At 43.7% G+C, this 19,386-nt stretch overlaps 1 protein-coding gene and 1 pseudogene across 3 annotated transcripts; both read left to right on the plus strand.

The window, feature by feature from the left end:
* Positions 1–12: 12 nt before the first annotated feature.
* Positions 13–14,188, plus strand: LOC105464871 (tetratricopeptide repeat protein 39B-like). Of its 3 annotated transcripts, XM_071076549.1 has the most exons (4): positions 13–405; positions 10,678–10,775; positions 11,157–12,917; positions 13,417–14,188. In XM_071076549.1, exons 3-4 carry the CDS (start codon positions 11,283–11,285, stop codon positions 13,633–13,635), a joined length of 1,854 nt encoding a protein of 617 aa, XP_070932650.1. In that variant the 5' UTR covers positions 13–405; positions 10,678–10,775; positions 11,157–11,282; the 3' UTR covers positions 13,636–14,188. The 3 variants fall into 3 exon arrangements, with proteins under 3 accessions (XP_070932650.1, XP_011711279.1, XP_011711280.1); XM_011712977.3 differs by lacking the exon at positions 10,678–10,775; XM_011712978.2 differs by lacking the exons at positions 13–405; positions 10,678–10,775 and adding an exon at positions 412–1,037.
* Positions 14,189–14,233: 45 nt separating this feature from the next.
* Positions 14,234–18,082, plus strand: LOC112423675 (N-acetylneuraminate lyase-like; annotated as a pseudogene).
* Positions 18,083–19,386: the final 1,304 nt, after the last annotated feature.

Genomic DNA, 19,386 nt, shown 5'->3' on the forward strand with positions numbered 1-19,386 from the left:
GTCATCCCGTTGTTCTGCGCGGCACAAAGGAGCTGGGCGGAAACAGCCGAGAAACGACGCGGAAGGAACTGAAGAAACGAACACGCGGGTCATGGGCGGAGGGATACGTTTCCATGGGAACGCCACGATCTCGCCCGTAAACCTGAGACCTTCCCCATGCTGTCCCGCCCCCTCCTCTCCCCCTTTTCTACACCCTCCTTGTCTTCCTTCCCGTATCCCTACCCCCTGCCTCCATTCGTTTTCCCCAGTCTAGGGACCCTCAGCCTTAACAATCTTAGTACGGATGCATTAGACCGGCCTATGAAAGGCTGTACCATTTAACCGCTGATGTTGCAGCCGTCGCGCCTTTCCGTTTGGGGGACCTGGCCTAGTCAGCTACTCTGTGATCTTTGGGGCTCATCAGAGGTAATCGAAGGTTTGGCCCTGGTGAAAAGTCCATGAGCCCCGCCATTCTGAGTGGTGGTTTTTACACCATAGGCTTTAGGAAGGATGACGCACCCAGGGACTGGTGGTAAAGCCTCCTGCCCTGCACGCCCCCTCCAACTTCTTCTCAACCAGTCAGTCACCAGTTTGTCACCACCACGGTCTGAGTTCTTGGAGTCTGAAAGACAAAGGAATAGAGCTGTGGGGTCCCGCCCCCCCCCCCCCGTTATATTGAAATTGTGACAAAACCCTGAATGTTTAAAGCATTTTGGGCAGTGACAATTTGGAAATTATTTGCATCTGAAGCTCAAAGTAACTGATTTGCACTTCCTAATGCTTTCGTTTTGTAACACGTGTGATCCACCAATACTCAGATCCTGAGGACTGGGACTCATAAGTCATCTTTTTGTATCTCCACTCAGTGGAAATAGCAGCCTTGCGGCTCAGCCACTCAATAGTACCAAATAAATGCAAAACTTCTTTACATTAGAATTGCTCTAGACACCAACTACAAATAGAGAAATAGTTCTTTTTTGCTAGAAACATAGACATTACATCGTAAATTCTTGGAATACACAAAAGTTGGAAATGTACATAAAAAAGGACATCTTTAGGTATTTGCATTTTTATCTTTTTCATCTTCAGCAACTTCATTTGGTGTGTATAGGTGTGGAATGTAAAGTACAGGGAAAGGAGGCCTAGTTGGTGAATAAAGCATGGATTCTCTCCAGGTCATGCTATGATTTTCTGCATATTTTTTAAATAGGTTAAGTTATAGAGAGAATTAGTCTGTCTCAGGAAAATCTCTAGGAAGGAAATAGAAGCTCTGTAGAGTATATGTGTTCTCACTTAGTCTTGGTGATGTTTGTCTTAACAAGGTTCTTCTGAAAACAAACAATAGGCCGGGCGCGGTGGCTCAAGCCTGTAATCCCAGCACTTTGGGAGGCCGAGACGGGCGGATCACGAGGTCAGGAGATCGAGATCATCCTAGCTAACATGGTGAAACCCCGTCTCTACTAAGAAATACAAAAAACTAGCTGGGCGAGGTGGTGGGCGCCTGTAGTCCCAGCTACTCGGGAGGCTGAGGCGGGAGAATGGCATGAACCCGGGAGGCGGAGCTTGCAGTGAGCTGAGATCCGGCCACTGCACTCCAGCCTGGGAGACAGAGCGAGACTCTGTCTCAAAAAAAAAAAAAAAAAAAAAAAAGAATTAAACAATAATTATAAAGACTATATAGGGGCCGGGCGCAGTGGCTCACGCCTGTCATCCCGACACTTTGGGAGGCCGAGGCGGGCGGATTGCCTGAGCTCAGGAGTTTGAGACCAGCCTGGGCAGCACAGTAAAACCCCGTCCCTACTAAAATACAAAAAATTAGCCTGGCGTGGCGGCGTTTGCCTGTAGTCCCAGCTACTCGGGAGGCTGAGGCGGCAGAATTGCTTGAACCCGGGAGGTGGAGGTTGCAGTGAGCTGAGATTGTGCCACTGCACTCCAGTCTGGGCGACAGAGCAAGACTCCGTCTCAAAAAAAAAAAAAAAAAAAATTATATAGTCACTGAAAGATAGAATATAAATTCTGTACAGCCTTATTTCTTCTGTTAAGAAGCTATGAAAATTACTGTTGAGGCCAGGCGCAGTGGCTCACGCCTGTAATCCCAGCACTTTGGGAGGCTGAGGCTGGTGGATCACCTGAGGTCAGGAGTTCGAGACCAGCCTGACCAACATGGAGGAACCCTGTCTCTACTAAAAATACAAAATTAGCTGGGCGTGGTGGCGCATGCCTGTAATCCCAGCTACTTGGGAGACTGAGACAGGAGAACTGCTTGAACCAGGAGGCAGAGGTTGCAGTGAGCCGAGATCGCATCATTGTACTCCAGCCTGGGCAACGAGAGCAAAACTCCGTCTCAAAAAAAAAAAAAGAGCAAAACTCTGACTCAAAAAAAAAGAAAATTACTGTTGAACCAAGCATAGATAACTGCTTGAAAGACAGTGCATATTATGCTGTATAATTCCTAATAAACCTCAATAAACTTTTTTTGACTCTGAATACAAAGTCTAGGTCGGGCTTCGTGGCTCATGCCGGTAATCCCAGCACTTTGGGAGGCTGAGGTGGGAGGATTGCTTGAGGCCAGGACTTTGAGACCAACCTGGGCAACAGAACTAGACCCCCATCTCTACCAACAAAACAAAAAGTCTATAGCTGTACTAAAGAAATTTCTAAGCAAGTAATAGTAAACAGAAGCAGTTTTAAAATTTATAACCAATTGCTTTCAAATCCTGATTCACAGACATGCCTGTCTTGGAGACAGGTGTTCAGTAAACTAATTACATACTATTTATCCCTATGAAAGCAGGGTCAGTATAAGGCCAGGCTTTGTTAATCTGGTTACCATGAAAAAATCATAGTACTGTATACTATTTCCACAGACTATTCTACTTTCTACTGAACACTCTTTCTCTAAGAACAGGCAACCAATTCTTTTCACTAAATGTCAATCCAAATCAGGGAGATTTTACTGTGCAGAGAACTTTCATTCCTGCTAATTCTTTTTGAATTCACATTCACCCACATAAGTTTCTGCCTCTGGAAATCTGTGTTAAATTTAGATTACATTCTCAGATGGTTTGAATATGAAAAGTACTTAATTCAAATATTGTAATATTTCCTAATATGAATTATTAGTTATTAACATGTTACTACTGTTAAATTTTAACAGTATTATTAGTTTAGGAAAGCGGAGTAATTCATAAGCCTTTTACAGCAGTCTTCAAAATGTATCCGCATTTTCTACATTTGGTATTTCCAGATAAATATTAAAGAAAAAGTTCCCTTTTTAATCTTACTTCTCTCACCATTTCAGTTTCACTTTTAAGTCATTATCATCATTATTATCATCACTTGAGCTTGAATGTGAAAATGTTAAAACAAGAAAGGAAAAACAAATTTAAACCTTTTGCACATTAATCTTTTTTTTTTTTTTAAGGCAGGGCGAGAAGTGGGCAGACCTCGGACTCCGCCTCCTGGACCCCAGCTTCCCCCTCTGCCAGGCCAATAATCTATTTTTAATATAAATAAGTAGCCTATGCTAACAAATACTAGTCTTTAATATGTATCTATGTATGTGCTGTGTGTGTGTGTACTGTAGGTCAAGTCAAACAGCTATATTCAGCTTTCTTTACTTTTTCCACATTTCATGATTTTCTGTTTCCTCTAGAATGCTGTTAGGACATTCTGGGAAGGAAGAGGCATGTTCATAATTCTTTCATACTGTATTAAGAAATTAATTTCTCATTAGCCAAGTACTGGACAACTGTCAGTACTAAAAGATGAGAGGCTAGAGAGAGAGAGCAATAGTTAAACAATTGCAGTGCTCTGACCAACTTCAAGAGTGAAACTAGGAAAAGGAATAATGTGATGTAGGAATGCCCCACTGGTACAAATACTACCTAAATGGATGGTTTAGGTGTGTAAAATCTAGGTAATGGTAAAGTTTTCTAAGGAATGTTACATTGTATTATGAAATGGCCAGGTGAGGTGGCTCATGCCTGTAATCCCAACACTCAAGGAGGCAGAGGTGGGTGGATGGCTTGAGCTCAGGACTTCGAGACCAGCCTGGGCAACATGGCAAGACCCTGTCTGTAGTATTATTTTTTAAATAATTGTATTATTTATTATTATTTATTTATTTATTTTGAGACAGAGTTTCACTCTTGTTGCCCAGGCTGAAGTGCAATGGCGTGATCTCGGCTTTATTGCAACCTCCACCTCCTGGGTTCAAGTGATTCTCCTGTCTCAGCCTCTCGAGTAGCTGGGATTACAGGCATGTGCCACCACACCCAGCTAATTTTGTATTTTCAGTAGAGACAGGGTTTTTCCATGTTGGTCAGGCTGGTCTTGAACTCCCGACCTCACGTGATCCGCCCGACTCAGCCTCCCAAAGTGCTGGGATTACAGGTGTGAGCCACCCCCCCCCCCGGCCCGGGGGCTGCTTTTCTAAAGAAGGAATAAGGATATTTGTGCATAAAAATACAATAGACTGAGCCCGGTGGCTCACACTTGCCATCCCAGCAGTTGGGAGGCCAAGCGGGAGGATTGCTTGAGTCCAGTTCAAAAGCAGCCTGGGTAACATGATAAGACCCCCATCTCTACAAAACAATTAAAAAACAATGCCAAAAGCAACAGTAAACAACCTTCCATGGTATGTAACCAGACAGAATAATTCTAGGACACAGTGGCGTGGGTTTTTGTTTGTTTGTTTTTGAGACAGGGTCTGTCTCCCCCATCCAGGCTGGAGTGTGATCTCAACTCACTGCAGCCTGGAACTCACAGGCCCAAGGGATCCTCCTACCTCAGCTTCTGAGTAACTGCATCTACAGGCATGCAACAGCACTCCTGGCTTTTAATTTTTTTGTAGAGATGGTTGGGGCGGGGGAGATGAGGAAGGGAGTCTCACTATGCTGCCCAGGCTGGTCTGGAACTCCTAGGCCCAGGCCCACTTTGGTCTCCCAAAGTGCTGGGATTACACAATGAGCCACTGCGCCTGGCCTCTTTTTTTTTTTTTTTTTTTTATTTATTTATTTTTTTTATTTGAGATGGAGTCTCGCTCTGTTGCTCAGGTTAGAGTGCAATGGCATGCAACCTCCGCCACTCTGGTTCAAGCTATGCTTCTGCCTCAGCCTCCTGAGTAGCTGGGATTACAGGCACACGCCACCATGCCTGGCTGATTTTTTATATTTTTAGTAGAGATGGGTTTCAGCACGTTGGTCGGGCTGGTCTCGAACTCCTGACCTCCTAATTCACCCTCCTCAGCATCCCAAAGTGCTGGGATTACAGGCGTGAGCCACCGCACCTGGCCCCATGAATCTTTTTTAAAAAATCACATTCGGCCGGGCGCGGTGGCTCACGCCTGTAATCCCAGCACTTTGGGAGGCCGAGATGGGCGGATCACGAGGTCAGGAGATCAAGACCATCCTGGCTAACACGGTGAAACCCCCTCTCTACTAAAAAAATACAAAAAACTAGCCGGGCGAGGTGGCAGGCACCTGTAGTCCCAGCTACTCGGGAGGCTGAGGCAGGAGAATGGCGTGAACCCGGGAGGCGAAGCTTGCAGTGAGCTGAGATCCGGCCACTGCACTCCAGCCTGGGCGACACAGCGAGACTCCGTCTCAAAAAAAAAAAAAAAAAAAAAAAAATCACATTCAAGACTGGGTGCGGTGGCTCACGCCTGTAATCCCAGCACTTTGGGAAGCAGAGGCAGGAGGATCATCTGAGGTCAGGGTGAAACCCCATCTCTACTAAAAATACGAAAATTAGCCAGGCATGGTGGCATGCAGCTGTAACCCCAGCTACTTGGATGGCTGAGGCAGGAGAATGGCATGAGCCTGGGAGGCAGAGATTACAGTGAGCTATCATGACATTGTACTCCAGTCTGGGCGAGACAGCAAGACCCTATCTCAAAAAAAGAAATTAAAAATCACATTCAGTTTATACCTTCCCAGTCAGTATTTGTGACTGTTTTCTTTAAAAATCCTGTAGTTTATTGACATTTCATTTTTTGATAGATTTGCAAATTCAAACTATTTCACTTCTGTAATTACATGAGCCAATTCCTTACACTAAATCTCGATAGATAGATGATATTGATAGATACAGATACAAACACAGATATAGATATAGATATCCTCCTGGTTTTGTTTCCCTGGAGAACCCCAACTAATACAGTGCATTATGCCATAAACAATTTTCTAAGTCATTAAATATTCTTCTACAGCATTTTGTTTGCATAGTATCCATTATATAGGAATCCTCTCTTGTAAGAAGTTTAGATTGCTTTCATGTTTTATGTTACAGGTAATGCTGAAGTGAAAAACAAGTCTGCAATAGTATTTGATTCTCACTACCTTCCTTAATACTGGATGTTAATTTTTTAATCTGCCAAATTTGATTTTAAAAATGGATTTTTGGGCTGGGCGTGGTGGCTCACGCCTGTAGTCCCAGCACTTTGGGAGGCCGAGACAGGCGGATCATGAGGTTAGGAGATGGAGACCATCCTGGCTAACACAGTGAAACCCCGTCTCTACTAAAAATACAAAAATTAGCTGGGCGTGGTGGCGGGCGCCTGTAGTCCCAGCTACTTGGGAGGCTGAGGCAGGAGAATGGCGTGAATCCAGGAGGCAGAACTTGTAGTGAGCCGAGATTGTGCCACTGCACTCCAGCCTGGGCGACAGAGTGAGACTCCATCTAAAAATAAAAATTAAAAAAAAGGACATTTTTGGCCGAGCATGGTGGCTCACGCCTGTAATCCCAGCACTTTGGGAGGCCAAGGTGGGCAGATCACGAGGTCAGGAGTTCGAGACCAGCCTGGCAAACACGGTGAAATCCTGTCTCCACTAAAAACACAAATATTAGCCAGGCATGCTGGCATGCGCCTGTAATCCCAGCTACTCAGGAGGCTGAGACAGGAGAATTGCTTGAACCCGGAAGGCAGAGGTTGCAGCGAGCAAATATCGTGCCACTGCACTCCAGCCTGGGTGACAGAGAGAGACTCCATCTCAAAAAAAAAAAAAAAAAAAGAATCTTATATTTTTTAATTTGTATTTTGTTGATTTACAATGAGGTTGAATGCTATGCTTATTGGCAATTTGTTTCTGTCCTTTGCTGGTTTTTTTTTCTGTTGGGGTGTGTGTTCTAGCTTACTGATTCATAGGAACTCTTTCTACTTTAAGGACATCAGTCCTTTGTATTCACTGGTACATTTTCCTGACTTTTGTAGTATTAACAGTTAAATGATTATCTTAAATTTGTTATAGTATATGTATATTGAAAATAATCATAACTATCTGGTAAATGTTAATTTAGGTTGTTTCTTTTTTTTTGAGACGGAGTCTCACTCTGTTGCTCAGACTGGAGTGCGAATGGCGCGATCTCAGCTCACTACAACCTCTGCTCCCTGGGTTCACGCCATTCTCCTGCCTCAGCCTCCCGAGTAGTTGGGACTACAGGCGCCCGCCACCTCTCCCGGCTAGTTTTTTGTATTTTTTAGTAGAGACGGGGTTTCACCGTGTTAACCAGGATGGTCTCGATCTCCTGACCTCGTGATCCACCCGTCTCGGCCTCCCAAAGTGCTGGGATTACAGGCTTGAGCCACCGCGCCCGGCCGGTTCTTTTCTTTTCTTTTTTCTTTTCTTTTCTCTTTTCTTTTCTTTTATTCTCTTCTCTTCTCTTCATTTTTGAGAGAGTCTCATCCACCCACACAGCTCACTGTGGCCTTTACCTCCCCAGGCTCAGGTGATCCTCCCACCTCAGCCTCTAGAGTAACTGGGACTACAGGCATGCCCCACCACATCTGGCTAATTTTTGTATTTTTTTTTTTTTTTTTTTTGGTAGAGACAGGGTTTCACCATGTTGCCCAAGCTGGTCTTGAACTCCTGGGATCAAATGATCCTCCTACCTCAGCACACCTCTACCTCTGCCTCTCAAAATGCTGGGATTACAGGCGTGACCCACTGCTCCCAGCATAATTTAGTTTAATGACTAAGTGCCAGTCATAATCAGTGGTGAAGACAGATATAAGAAACATAGTCAGAAGACAAACATTTAAAAATACAGGCTGGTGCAGCACGTCATGCCTGTAATCCCAGCACTTTGGGAGGCCTAGGTCAGAGGATTGCTTGAGCCCAGACTTGAACTCAAGCTTGAACTCATTTGAGTTTGAGACCAGCCCAGGCAACATAGCAAGACTTCATCTCTATATATAAAATAAAAGAAAAATAAAAATGTCAAATTAAAAAAAATAAAATAGGACCGGGCGCAGTGTCTCATACCTATAATGCCAGCACTTTGGGAAGTGGAGGCAGGTGGATCACCTGAGGTCAGGAGTTTGAGACCAACGTGGCCAATATGGTGAAACCCTGTCTCTACTAAAAACACAAAAATTTGGCAAGGCGTGGTGGCTCTCTCCTGTAATCCCAGCACTTTGGGAGGCCAAGGAGGGTGGATCACTTGAGGTCAGGAGTTCGAGACCAGCCTAGCCAACATGGTGAAACCTCGTCTCTACTAACAATACAAAAACTAGCCAGGTATGGTGGCACGCACTTGTAATCCCAGCTACTCGGGAAGCTGAAGCAGGAGAATTGTTTGAACTTGGGAGGTGGAGGTCACAGTGAGCTGAGATCATGCCACTGCACTCCAGTCTGAGTGATAGAGCGAGACTCCATTTCAAAAAAATAAATAAATAAAAGGAGAAAAAGAAGAATGTCCCTTCTAATGGGCTACATGGCTTTTCCACTCAGAACTGAGCCTGTGAGATAAATGTATAATTAACCTAGCTTTTATTTATTTATTTATTATTTTTTTTTTTTGAGACGGAGTTTTGCTTTTGTAGCAAGCTAATTGGCTGTGCCTGGCCTGATAAATGCATGCTTTTACACTTAAGATTCAGTTATGTTTCAGGTTGTTAGCAACAGTAATCACTAACCTTTTAAAAGCTAGGTTAAGGCCCAGTGTGGTGGCTCTTGGCTGTAATCCCAGCTTGCTATTTGTAATTGGCCTTCCATTGTACCCACTCCCACCCCAGTATCCAGGTATTAAATGACTCCCAGTAGAAAAAAAAGATTTCCTACCAAATACTTTATTAATGCTGTGATAACAACTATTAATATTTGAATTTCTTTTTCTTTTTTTCTTTTTTTGAAATGGAGTCTTCCTCTTGTTGCCCAGGCTAGAGTGCAATAGCATAATCTTGGCTCACTGCAACCTCTGCCTCCCGGGTTCAAGAGATTCTCCTGCCTCAGCCTCCCGAGTAGCTGGGATTACAGGCACCCTCCACCATGCCCGGTTAATTTTTGTATTTTTAGTAGAGACAGGGTTTTGCAATGTTGGCCAGACTGGTCTCAAACTCCTGACCTTGTGATCTGCCCGTCTCAGCTTCCCCAAAGTGCTGGGTTTAGAGGCGTGAGCCACCGCACCCAGTCTGAATTTCTTTTTTCTAACAGAAACAATGCTAGGAAATCTTTCTAGGTTTATACAACTCTCTCCACGTCCAAAGTTCTATATAACTGACCATAATGTTCCATTTCATTAAAAGTTAGTTTTAGGCCAGGTGCAGTGACTCACAACTGTAATCCCAACACTTTGGGAGGCAGATGCATGTGGATCACTTGAGCCCAAGAATTCGAGACTAGCCTGGGCAACATGTCAAAACTTCATCCCTACAAAAAAATCAAAAAAAAAAAAAGGTAACTGGGCATGGTGGTACATGCCTATAGCCCCAGCTATTTGAGAGGATGAGGTGGGAGGATCTCCTGAATTTGGGAGGCAGAGGTTGTAGTGAGCTGAGATCGCGCCACTGTACTCCATCCTAGGCAACAGGGCAAGACTCTGTCTCAAAAAAAAAAAAAGGAAGGCCGGGCGCGGTGGCTCAAGCCTGTAATCCCAGCACTTTGGGAGGCCGAGACGGGCGGATCACGAGGTCAGGAGATCGAGACCATCCTGGCTAACATGGTGAAACGCCGTCTCTACTAAAACATACAAAAAACTAGCTGGGCGAGGTGGCGGGCGCCTGTAGTCCCAGCTACGCGGGAGGCTGAGCCAGGAGAATGGCGTGAACCTGGGAGGCGGAGCTTGCAGTGAGCTGAGATCCGGCCACTGCACTCTAGCCTGGGTGACAAAGCAAGACTCCGTCTCAAAAAAAAAAAAAAAAGGAAAGAAAATAGAGAGCTACATACATTCCCTTTTCTGGCCAGATTCTTGTCCCCCAAGGCCTTCCCATAGAGAAAAAAAAATTTTTTTTTTGAGACGAGTCTCGCTCTGTCGCCCAGGCTGGAGTGCAGTGGCCGGATCTCAGCTCACTGCAAGCTCCGCCTCCCGGGTTCATGCCATTCTCCTGCCTCAGCCTCACAAGTAGCTGGGACTACAGGCGCCCGCCACCACGCCCGGCTAGTTTTTTGTATTTTTTAGTAGAGACGGGGTTTCACCGTGTTAGCCAGGATGGTCTCGATCTCGTGACCTCGTGATCCACCCGTCTCGGCCTCCCAAAGTGCTGGGATTACAGGCTTGAGCCACCGCGCCCGGCCTCCATAGAGAAATTTTACAGCTATCACAGTACAGTTCTACAACATGATCTTATGAAATTGATATGTTGGAGGAATGGTTACAAAAGAATTCTTTTGCTTACAAAGGATTTACTTTGCAGTTTTGTTTTGTTTTGTTTTGTTTTGTTTTGTTTTTTTGAGACGAAGTCTTGCTCTTGTCCCCCAGGCTGAAGTGCAATGGCACGATCTCGGCTCCCTGCAATCTCCGCCTCCCGGGTTCAAGCGATTCTCCTGCCTCAGTCTCCTGAGTAGCTGGGATTACAGGTGCGCGCCACCACGCCCAGCTCATTTTTTTGGGTATTTTTAGTAGAGATGGGGTTTCACCATGTTGGCCAGGCTGGTCTCAAACTCCTGACCTCAGGTGATCTGCCCACTTTGGCCTCCCAAAGTGCTGGGATTACAGGCGTGAGCCACCGCGCCCAGCCTGCAGTGTTTTTAAAATACCATTTTTTCCTCATCTATACTTGAATTTAGAAATTTTTTAAAAAGCATGTTTTGTTTAGTACCTTCCAAATGATTTGAACTTTTCAGAAATGCATCTTCTGGGTAACTAAAATTATTTTTTGTTCCCCCCTTGTCTGACATAGATGATAATATCCTAATGCCGCACCTTACAGATAGTTGTTTGTTTGTCTATTTTAACAGCAACACCTCAGACTGAGCTTTGTGTGGAAGAAGTGACCTCAATCAGGAGATCAGGAGCTACCCTCATTACAACCACGTCACTCCACTTCCACTTCAGATATTTCTCATCTGTAAGTGGGGAAACAAATGATGTCACTTACTCTAAGTAAAATAAAAAGTAATCAGGAGGACAAGTTTGAAGATGCCTGTGAAAGTATCCCTGTGGCAACGACGATGAATCTACCATCTTCCTTGGAAGAATGCACCACTGGATTGTATTTATTTCTAAATAATAGATTCTCAGATGCAATAAATCTCATTCATCCATGGTCTAAAAACAGCATGTACCATTCCCTAATGTATGGTATCCTTATGGTTGTCAAGGCCATACTGACTTTTGAGCCACATGATTTACAGATTGGAATGATGGCTGCAAAGGATGCTTTGAAAACCTGTGACAATTTCCGAAAAAAAACTAAAATGACATTGTCTCATCTAGTAAGTAGACAGGGAATAACAGCTATCACAGAAGAGGAATTGCATGCAGAAGTCTGTTATGCTGAGTGTTTGATGTTGAAATCCTTTATGTCACTTATACAGGAGGAGAGCATGCTTGCTTTTCTTAAAAGCGGGATCAGTGTTGGGTCAAGTTACCACATATACAAAGACTGTGAACGAGTATTAACACAGATCCCTGACAACCACAGCAAAGCTCACAAACACCTGGTTGGAGGTATAAAATTTGGACTTGGAGCATTCAATTTGATGTTATCACTTATGCCACCAAAGACACTTAAACTACTCAATATTATTGGATATTCTGGTGATAGAGAAGTGGGCTTGGCTTTGCTTCATGAGAGTGCATCTGAAACCCATATAAATAATATCTTAAGTCTTTTGACTCTACTCTTTTATTACAATTATGTCTATGTAGCTTTTGGTGTTGAAAAGGTTTACAATTCTGCTACAGAGGATCTCTTCCTAGTCTACCTCCAGAAATTTCCAAACTGTGTCATATTTAAATTTTTCCATGCACGTTCTAGTATGCTGAAAGGAGATTTTGAAAATGCACAGTTAAAATTACAGGAGTGCATTTTTACTCAGAATGAATGGAAGCAGGTTCATCACCTCTGTTACTGGGAATTCATGTGGTGCCACATTTTACTGCAGGATTGGAGGCAGGCTTACCACTACGCCAATCTACTGTCTCAACACAGCAGATGGTCCAAGGCAATATACGTGTACAGTAAAGCTATCACCCTGGCTTTGCTTCCTTCTGATTTTGTGAAATCAGTAAGTGAGGATATGAACTCTCTCTTCTTAAAAGTGGAAGGCCTGAAAATCAAATTTTTAGGCAGTACTGTGCCAATAGAGAAGTTTGTTGCAGAGAAGGGTCAGCGCTATGGTACTACAACAGGCTGGTTTACAGCCCAGCCCCTTCTGGAGTTCATATATGCCTGGAGTGGTTTCCTAGTCATGAGCAAAAAGAATGAGCTTATTTCAAGCTGGCTGTCAATAATCGACAAAGGAGAAGACCTTTTACAAGAAAATCCACATAAAGTGTATGGCACAGATGACATAAGTTTATTAAATTTACTGAAAGGCCTATGCCTGAAACACTTAGGCAAATATTCAAAGGCTGAGTATTACTTTAATTGTGTCATTCAAAAGAAGAAATTATTAAAATATGACCACTATTTGGTGCCATATACTTACTATGAACTGGGAATCTTACACTATCTAAAAGGAGACTATGACAGTGCAACAAAAAACCTAGACAACGTAAGAAATTACAAAGACTATTCCATGGAAACCCGATTACAGTTTAGGACTCACATAGCACTTGAACAAATAGCCAAAGAAAAATGACTTAAACACAAAGTGTGGTTTTGTATAGTAGAAGTGAAATATCTACAGTGAGCAAGTAATTAACAGGTAGAAAAATCATATCTTTGCAGAAAAAAATTCAAGAGGCAGCTGCCAAGAATCTGATCAGTAATGAGAAAGGAATGGGCCATGACTTTCCCTCTTTCTTTCTCATACCTATAAAATGCGATGTCTTAGAGGCAAATGAGGTGAAGCACATTCTTGAAAACGAAAAGGCAAATGATGTACATTAAAAAGAATTCTATGTTATAAATTCATCAATTATGTTAGAGAACATTTTCAAAACCTCAAAAACATTTTTAACATCTCACTAGATAATTTATACAACTCACTATGCTAGGAATCCCAGTGCCCTATACATATTTTTATTTAATTGTTTTTCTCTCGGCCTTAGTGCCATCTTCTTGGAAACCTCTGTGCCGTGAGAGCCAAGTGGAGGAAGACGCGAATGCACAGGCTGAAGTGTAAAAGAAGAAAGATGAGGCAGAAGGCCAAGTCAACCAGTAGCTTGTGTACCCAGAAACATGGAATGCCAGAGGCTGGAGATGCTGGTACAAGTTGTTGGACTGCATGCTGCTGTCTAAGTGGATCTAGAGCTTCCATCACCATCTGATCACGGATACTACCTCTGATACCCATCTTGCTTGTAACCAAAACAGCCCATGTTGGTTCTTTGCCCTGTAACTGTGACATTCTGTACTATTTCTCTGTTCCCTTGTGGCTGAGTATAACAAGCATACAATAAATCACCTCTTCTGCTGCCTTAGCTGAAGAATTAAAAAATTTTTAAAAAGACAAATTTCCAAACAATGATGCACCGAATGGCACAGACTCTGAATGATTTTCCATTATACACAATCATTTTTATTGGCTTTTTATACCAGAGGGGCTTGTCCGCCCTGGGTGATCAGTAGTATTTCTTACCCTTTTTTAGTAAGAAGCAGAATGTGAGTTTATAATTTGCCACAGAATAGAGAAGAAAGCCCTCTCCTTCTTCTACACGCACATAAACTCTTTGAAGATAACTGGGAGAGGCCAAGAAGATAGATGCAGTGGCAGTCAGAGGAAAAGTTTTGTTACCACGTAATCCTCCCTTTACTTGTCCTCCTTAAGGTGTAATTCTTAATAAGACCAGCTCTTCAACATAATTAAACTGATGGCATCTATCCATTGTGAGTGGGTTAATCTGAGAGTAAATAGCAGCTGTAGGGATGGGGCTTGGTATTGTTTTACTTGCCTTAGGGTTAAAAAAAATGACCTAATTTCCAAGTCATTAAGTCTGGCTAAGTGTGTCTGCCTGGTAGTCACCCTTTGAAACAGAACTTGCGCCGGGCGCGGTGGCTCACGCCTGCAATCCCAGCACTTTGGGAGGCCAAGGCAGGTGGATCACGAGGTCAGGAGATCGAGACCATCCTGGCAAATATGGTGAAACCCCGTCTTTACTAAAAAGTACAAAAAATGAGCTAGGTGTGGTGGTGGGCGCCTGTAGTCCCAGCTACTTGGGAGGCTGAGGCAGGAGAATGGTGTTAACCCAGGAGGCAGTGCTTGCAGTGAGCGGAGATCACGCCACCGCACTCCAGCCTGGGCGACAGAGGAGACTCTGTCTCAGAAAAAAAAAAAAAAAACAACCAAAAAAATAAAAAAAAAGAAGTTGCTAGAAAAGCGTAGCTTGCTAAAAACACATCAACGAAACATGCTACCTTAATACTTTGGGTATCCAAACAACCAACTCAGACAAGATGAGGAGTTGGTATTTCAAGATTTAGCGGTTTGCTTTTTAAAACATTTTCCTCATCAATTAAAAATAGACTTTGAAGTGAATAATTATGCTTGAGATATTCTTTATTATTTAATTAGTATGGTTATAGTGGTTAAGAGGGCAGGTTCTGGACTGATTACCTGAATTTGTATCCCAGTTCTGCCACTAACTAGCTGTGTGTGGACATGGGCCTCTGTGTCTCAGATTCCTTGGCTATAAAATAGGGATAATAATAGTATCTGTCTCGTGGTTTTGCTATGTTAAGATCAAGCTAATAAACATTTATTACTATAATTACTACTACTACTAATACTACTACTACATTGTTCTGCAGTGGAGGGAACTTTCTTTGAAAGAGCAAAGGTCCTGTCATTACTTGCTTTGTCAATCTGAAATTTGACCTGTTAATTTACTTTTTCTGTTCTGTTTATTTTGGTCACTTATGAAACAAGAAACTCTCTGCCTAAATGTTTTTGGGTTTTGTAAAGTATTTCAACTTCTTCCAGTGAAGAGCACATTTATTAATTGCTTAAACAAATATGTATTGAATGTCTACTGTATGCAGTTACTGAACAGTGCTGAGGATATAAAGTCGGTTTCTCTTCTGAGGGCCTTATTAGGGAGATAATTTAGAAAAGGATTTTGTTTGGCCAGGCACGGTGGCTCACACCTGTAATCCCAGCACTTTGGGAGGCCGAGATGGGTGAATCACTTGAGGTCAGGAGTTCGAGACCAGCCTGGCCAACATGGCGAAACTCCATCTCTACTAAAAATATAAAAATTAGCCGGGCATGGTGGCGCTCGCCTGTAATCCCAGTTACTGGGGACCCTGAGGCACGAGAATCACTTGAACCAGTGAAGCGGAGGTTGCAGTGAGCCAAGATTGCACCACTGCACTTCAAAACACAGGGATTAGACGGGCATTAATTTGCCCCAAACAAAAGAAATCTGAAGGTAGGTAGTGCAGGTCTGATAGTTCATGGCTCTTTTGATTTTTCTTTTATCTTTCTACTTAGCATGTAAGCCTTCTCATGCATGTCTCCTCGTGATGGAAAGAGGCTGCCTCACCTCTAGGCCTTATGTCCAAGTCAGGCAGGCTGGAGGAAGAATGGTAAAGGGACAAAAAGATCTTTCTCCTTCCTAGGAGGTTTCGCCTTTTTTATTCCAGAAGGGATGGCCTTCTTAGAGACTTCCATGTGTATCTCATTGGCTAGATGTATTCATATGGCCAGTCCTACCTGCAAGGGAAACTGAAGATTTTTAGCTTTGAAGTCTCATAAGAAGGTTGTGTGAAATGGTTAAGTGAACCAAGCTACATACAGCAGCTGCCAAAACACATATGTCAATAACAATAAGCTACCAAGTGGTATCAAGGGACATAGTTAAAAAGGGTAGTAGGCTGGGTGCGGTGGCTCATGTCTATAATCCCAACTCTTTGGGAGGCCGAGGCGGGCAGATCACTTGAGGTCATGAGTTCGAGAAGAGCTTAGCCAACATGGCAAAACTCCGTCTCTACTAAAAATACAAAAAATTAGCCGGCTGTGGTGCCGGGCACCTGTAATCCCAGCTACGTGGGAGGCTGAGGCAGGAGAATCTCTTGAACCTGGGAGGCAGAGGTTGCAGTAAGCTGAGATGGCGCCACTGCATTCCAGCCTGGGCAACAGAGCAAGACTCCATCTCAAAAAACGAAAAATACAATACAATAAAAAGGGTACTAGGTGGAATTTCCAGATAGCTGAACACATAGAGATTCCTGGAGGGTGGTGCACCCAGGGAGGACACAGATGCTCCACGTCCCGTCCCCCATATGCATTTTTTTTTCTTTCTTTCTTTCTTTCTTTCTTTCTTTCTTTTTTTTTTGAGACAGAGTTTCACTCTGGTCGCCTAGGCTGGAGTACAATGGCATGATCTTGGTTCACTGCAACCTCTACCTCTCAGGTTCAAGTCATTCTCCCGCCTCAGTCTCTCGAGTAGTTGGGACTACAGGTGCACACCACCACGCCTGGCTCATTTTTGTATTTTCTGTAGAGATGGGGTTTCACCATGTTGGCCAGGCTGGTCTTGAACCCCTGACTGCAGGTGATCCACCCACCTCGGCCTCCCAAAGTGCTGGGGATACAAGTGTGAGTCACTGGGCCTGGCCCCCCATATACATTTCTTCATATGTATCCTTTATAATATTGTTTATAATAAACTGGTAAATGTTGGATCAGTAATTCATATAGGAGTACTGAGCTTGAAAGAATCATAAGAACTGGCCCAACATGCAGAAAAAATAGAAGCCAATGGCATTGATGTCACTGCACTTTTCTTTTCAAACCATGAAACAAAGATGCTCTAATTAATTTTCTAATGGAGGCAGCTGCTGCTACCCTTGCATTGCCATTTTATTACTATCACATTCCTGCCCTGACAGGGGTAAAGATTTTTGCTGAGAAGCTGTTTGATGAGATTCAGCGTGAGAGCCCCACTTACTTTTTTTTCTCTTCTTTTTTTTTTTTGGAGACAGAGTCTGGCTCTCGCCCAAGCTGGAGTGCAGTGGCACTATCATGGCTCACTGCAACCTCTGCCTCCTGGGCTCAAGCAATCCTCCCACCTCAGACTCAAGAGTAGCTGGGACTACAGGCATGTGCCTCCACACCTAGACAAAATGTTGTATTTTTTGAGGGGACGGGGTTTCACCATGTTGCCCAGGCTGGTCTGAAACTCCTGAGCTCAAGTGATCTGCCTTCCTTGGCCCTCAAACTGCTGGGATTACAGGTGTGAGTCAGTGTGGCCGGCCAAAAGCCCCACTTTGTAAAGGCTGAAATTCAGTGACACAGATCTCAGACTTCAGGCAATGTGTTGATCAGAATCGCCAGCAATAGTTGACCTTCCTGTTGTGGATGGATGAGCAACTGTTAAGTGTTCTGGTGATGGGAGCAACTGGAGCAGTGGACAGATTTATATCCACAGATTTATCAACTTTTTGGTCAAACTAGGTTTTCTAGTGTCGCAGATCAAAGCCATCATGACTCTCGTCCCTGCAGCGGAAGTGCGCCTACCCCATCTTCCGCTGCAGAAAGACTCTAGGGAGTTCACTGATAGTGCTGAAGTTAAACTAAAAAGCTTGGATTTTTTTCTTTCACTGGTTTAAAAGATGGAGACTTGGAAGCCTGTAGCCAGTCTGTCCAGTCAGGGTGTGTACATTAAGACATCATCCACCCTAAATAGTGCATTCTTTTCTCAGAGACTTTTTAGAAAAACTTGAACTGAACTCTCTCCTAGCAAATGAAATCTCACATCAATCAACAGATATTTAAGTGCTTACTGTGAGTCTTAAAAAGGTTTATTTTAGGTTGGACAGGGTGGCTCATGCCTGTAATCCCAGCACTTTGGGAGGCTGCCTTTGGGAGCTGGAATTAATCAATTATAGTTATCTTGATTTCTAGTTCTTAGTCTGATTTTAAAGTTTTCTACTGGACGTGGTGGCGCACGCCTGTGGTCCCAGCTACTTGAGTGGCTGAGGTGGGAAGAACAGTTGAGCCCGGGAGTTTGAGGCTGCAAGTGAGCTATGATTATACCATTGCACTCCAGCCTGGGTGACAGTGTAAGACCCAGTCTCTCAGAAAAGTTTTCTGATTTTAAACCACTATAATGTAGTTTTTTTTTGGTGGTGGTCGTGGGGAATGTAATTTCATTTTAATAAATATCCATTTGGAATCTAGGTAACACTGAGCTACAGCATTTAGATAGGTACTTTAAAACCAAATTATAACATGATTCAACTATATACAACTGTGAATGCACCAGCTCATTCGGCTTTTCAGTCTAACTTTAGAGCAGATGCTTTCAGTTTAATTGCAATGTCACTGTTTTCTCCGAATACACTGTTATAGGACGAACAGGTTTGTATGCCCACTGCACAGTAACAGATCCATTACACTGAGACAGCAGGGATGTGGCAGAGAGTTTAATGACGGCAGAGCACCGAGTGAGGAGATGAGGAGATGGGAGAAGACTTTCAAACCCATCTCTCCAAGGAGTTCTGAGCCTGGGTTTTTTATTGTGTTTTGTTTTGTTTTTTGAAACTGAGTTTCGCTCTTGTTGCCCAGGCTGGAATGCAATGGCATGATCTAGGCTCACTGCAACCTCTGCCTCCCGGGTTCAAGAGATTCTCCTGCCTCAGCCTCCCGAGTAGCTGGAATTACAGGCATCCAACACCACGCCTGGCTAATTTTTTGTATTTTTAGTAGAGACGGGGTTTCACCATGTTGGCCAGGCTGGTCTCAAACTCCTGACCTCAGGTGATCCACCTGTCTCAGCCTCCCAGAGTGCTGGGATTACAGGCGTGACCCACCATGCCCGGCCCTGGGCTTGGGTTTTAAAGGCTATCATGAAGGGCAAGGGGCCAGAGATTTGGGGTTATCAATTGGTTTTAAAGGCTATCATGAAGGGCAAGGGGCCAGAGATTTGGGGTTATCAATTGGTCAGGGCAAAAGGGATGAAATCATCAGGATGTGGAAACTGCATTCTCTGGTGAATCAGCTTTTTGTGAGGTCCCTCAGACCAGCTGGCATCAGCGAGGTCCTGCAGATCAGCTGGCATAGGAGTGTTACCAGTATG

The sequence above is a fragment of the Macaca nemestrina genome, chromosome 13, assembly GCF_043159975.1.
Source record: "Macaca nemestrina isolate mMacNem1 chromosome 13, mMacNem.hap1, whole genome shotgun sequence".
Lineage (NCBI taxonomy): Eukaryota > Metazoa > Chordata > Mammalia > Primates > Cercopithecidae > Macaca > Macaca nemestrina.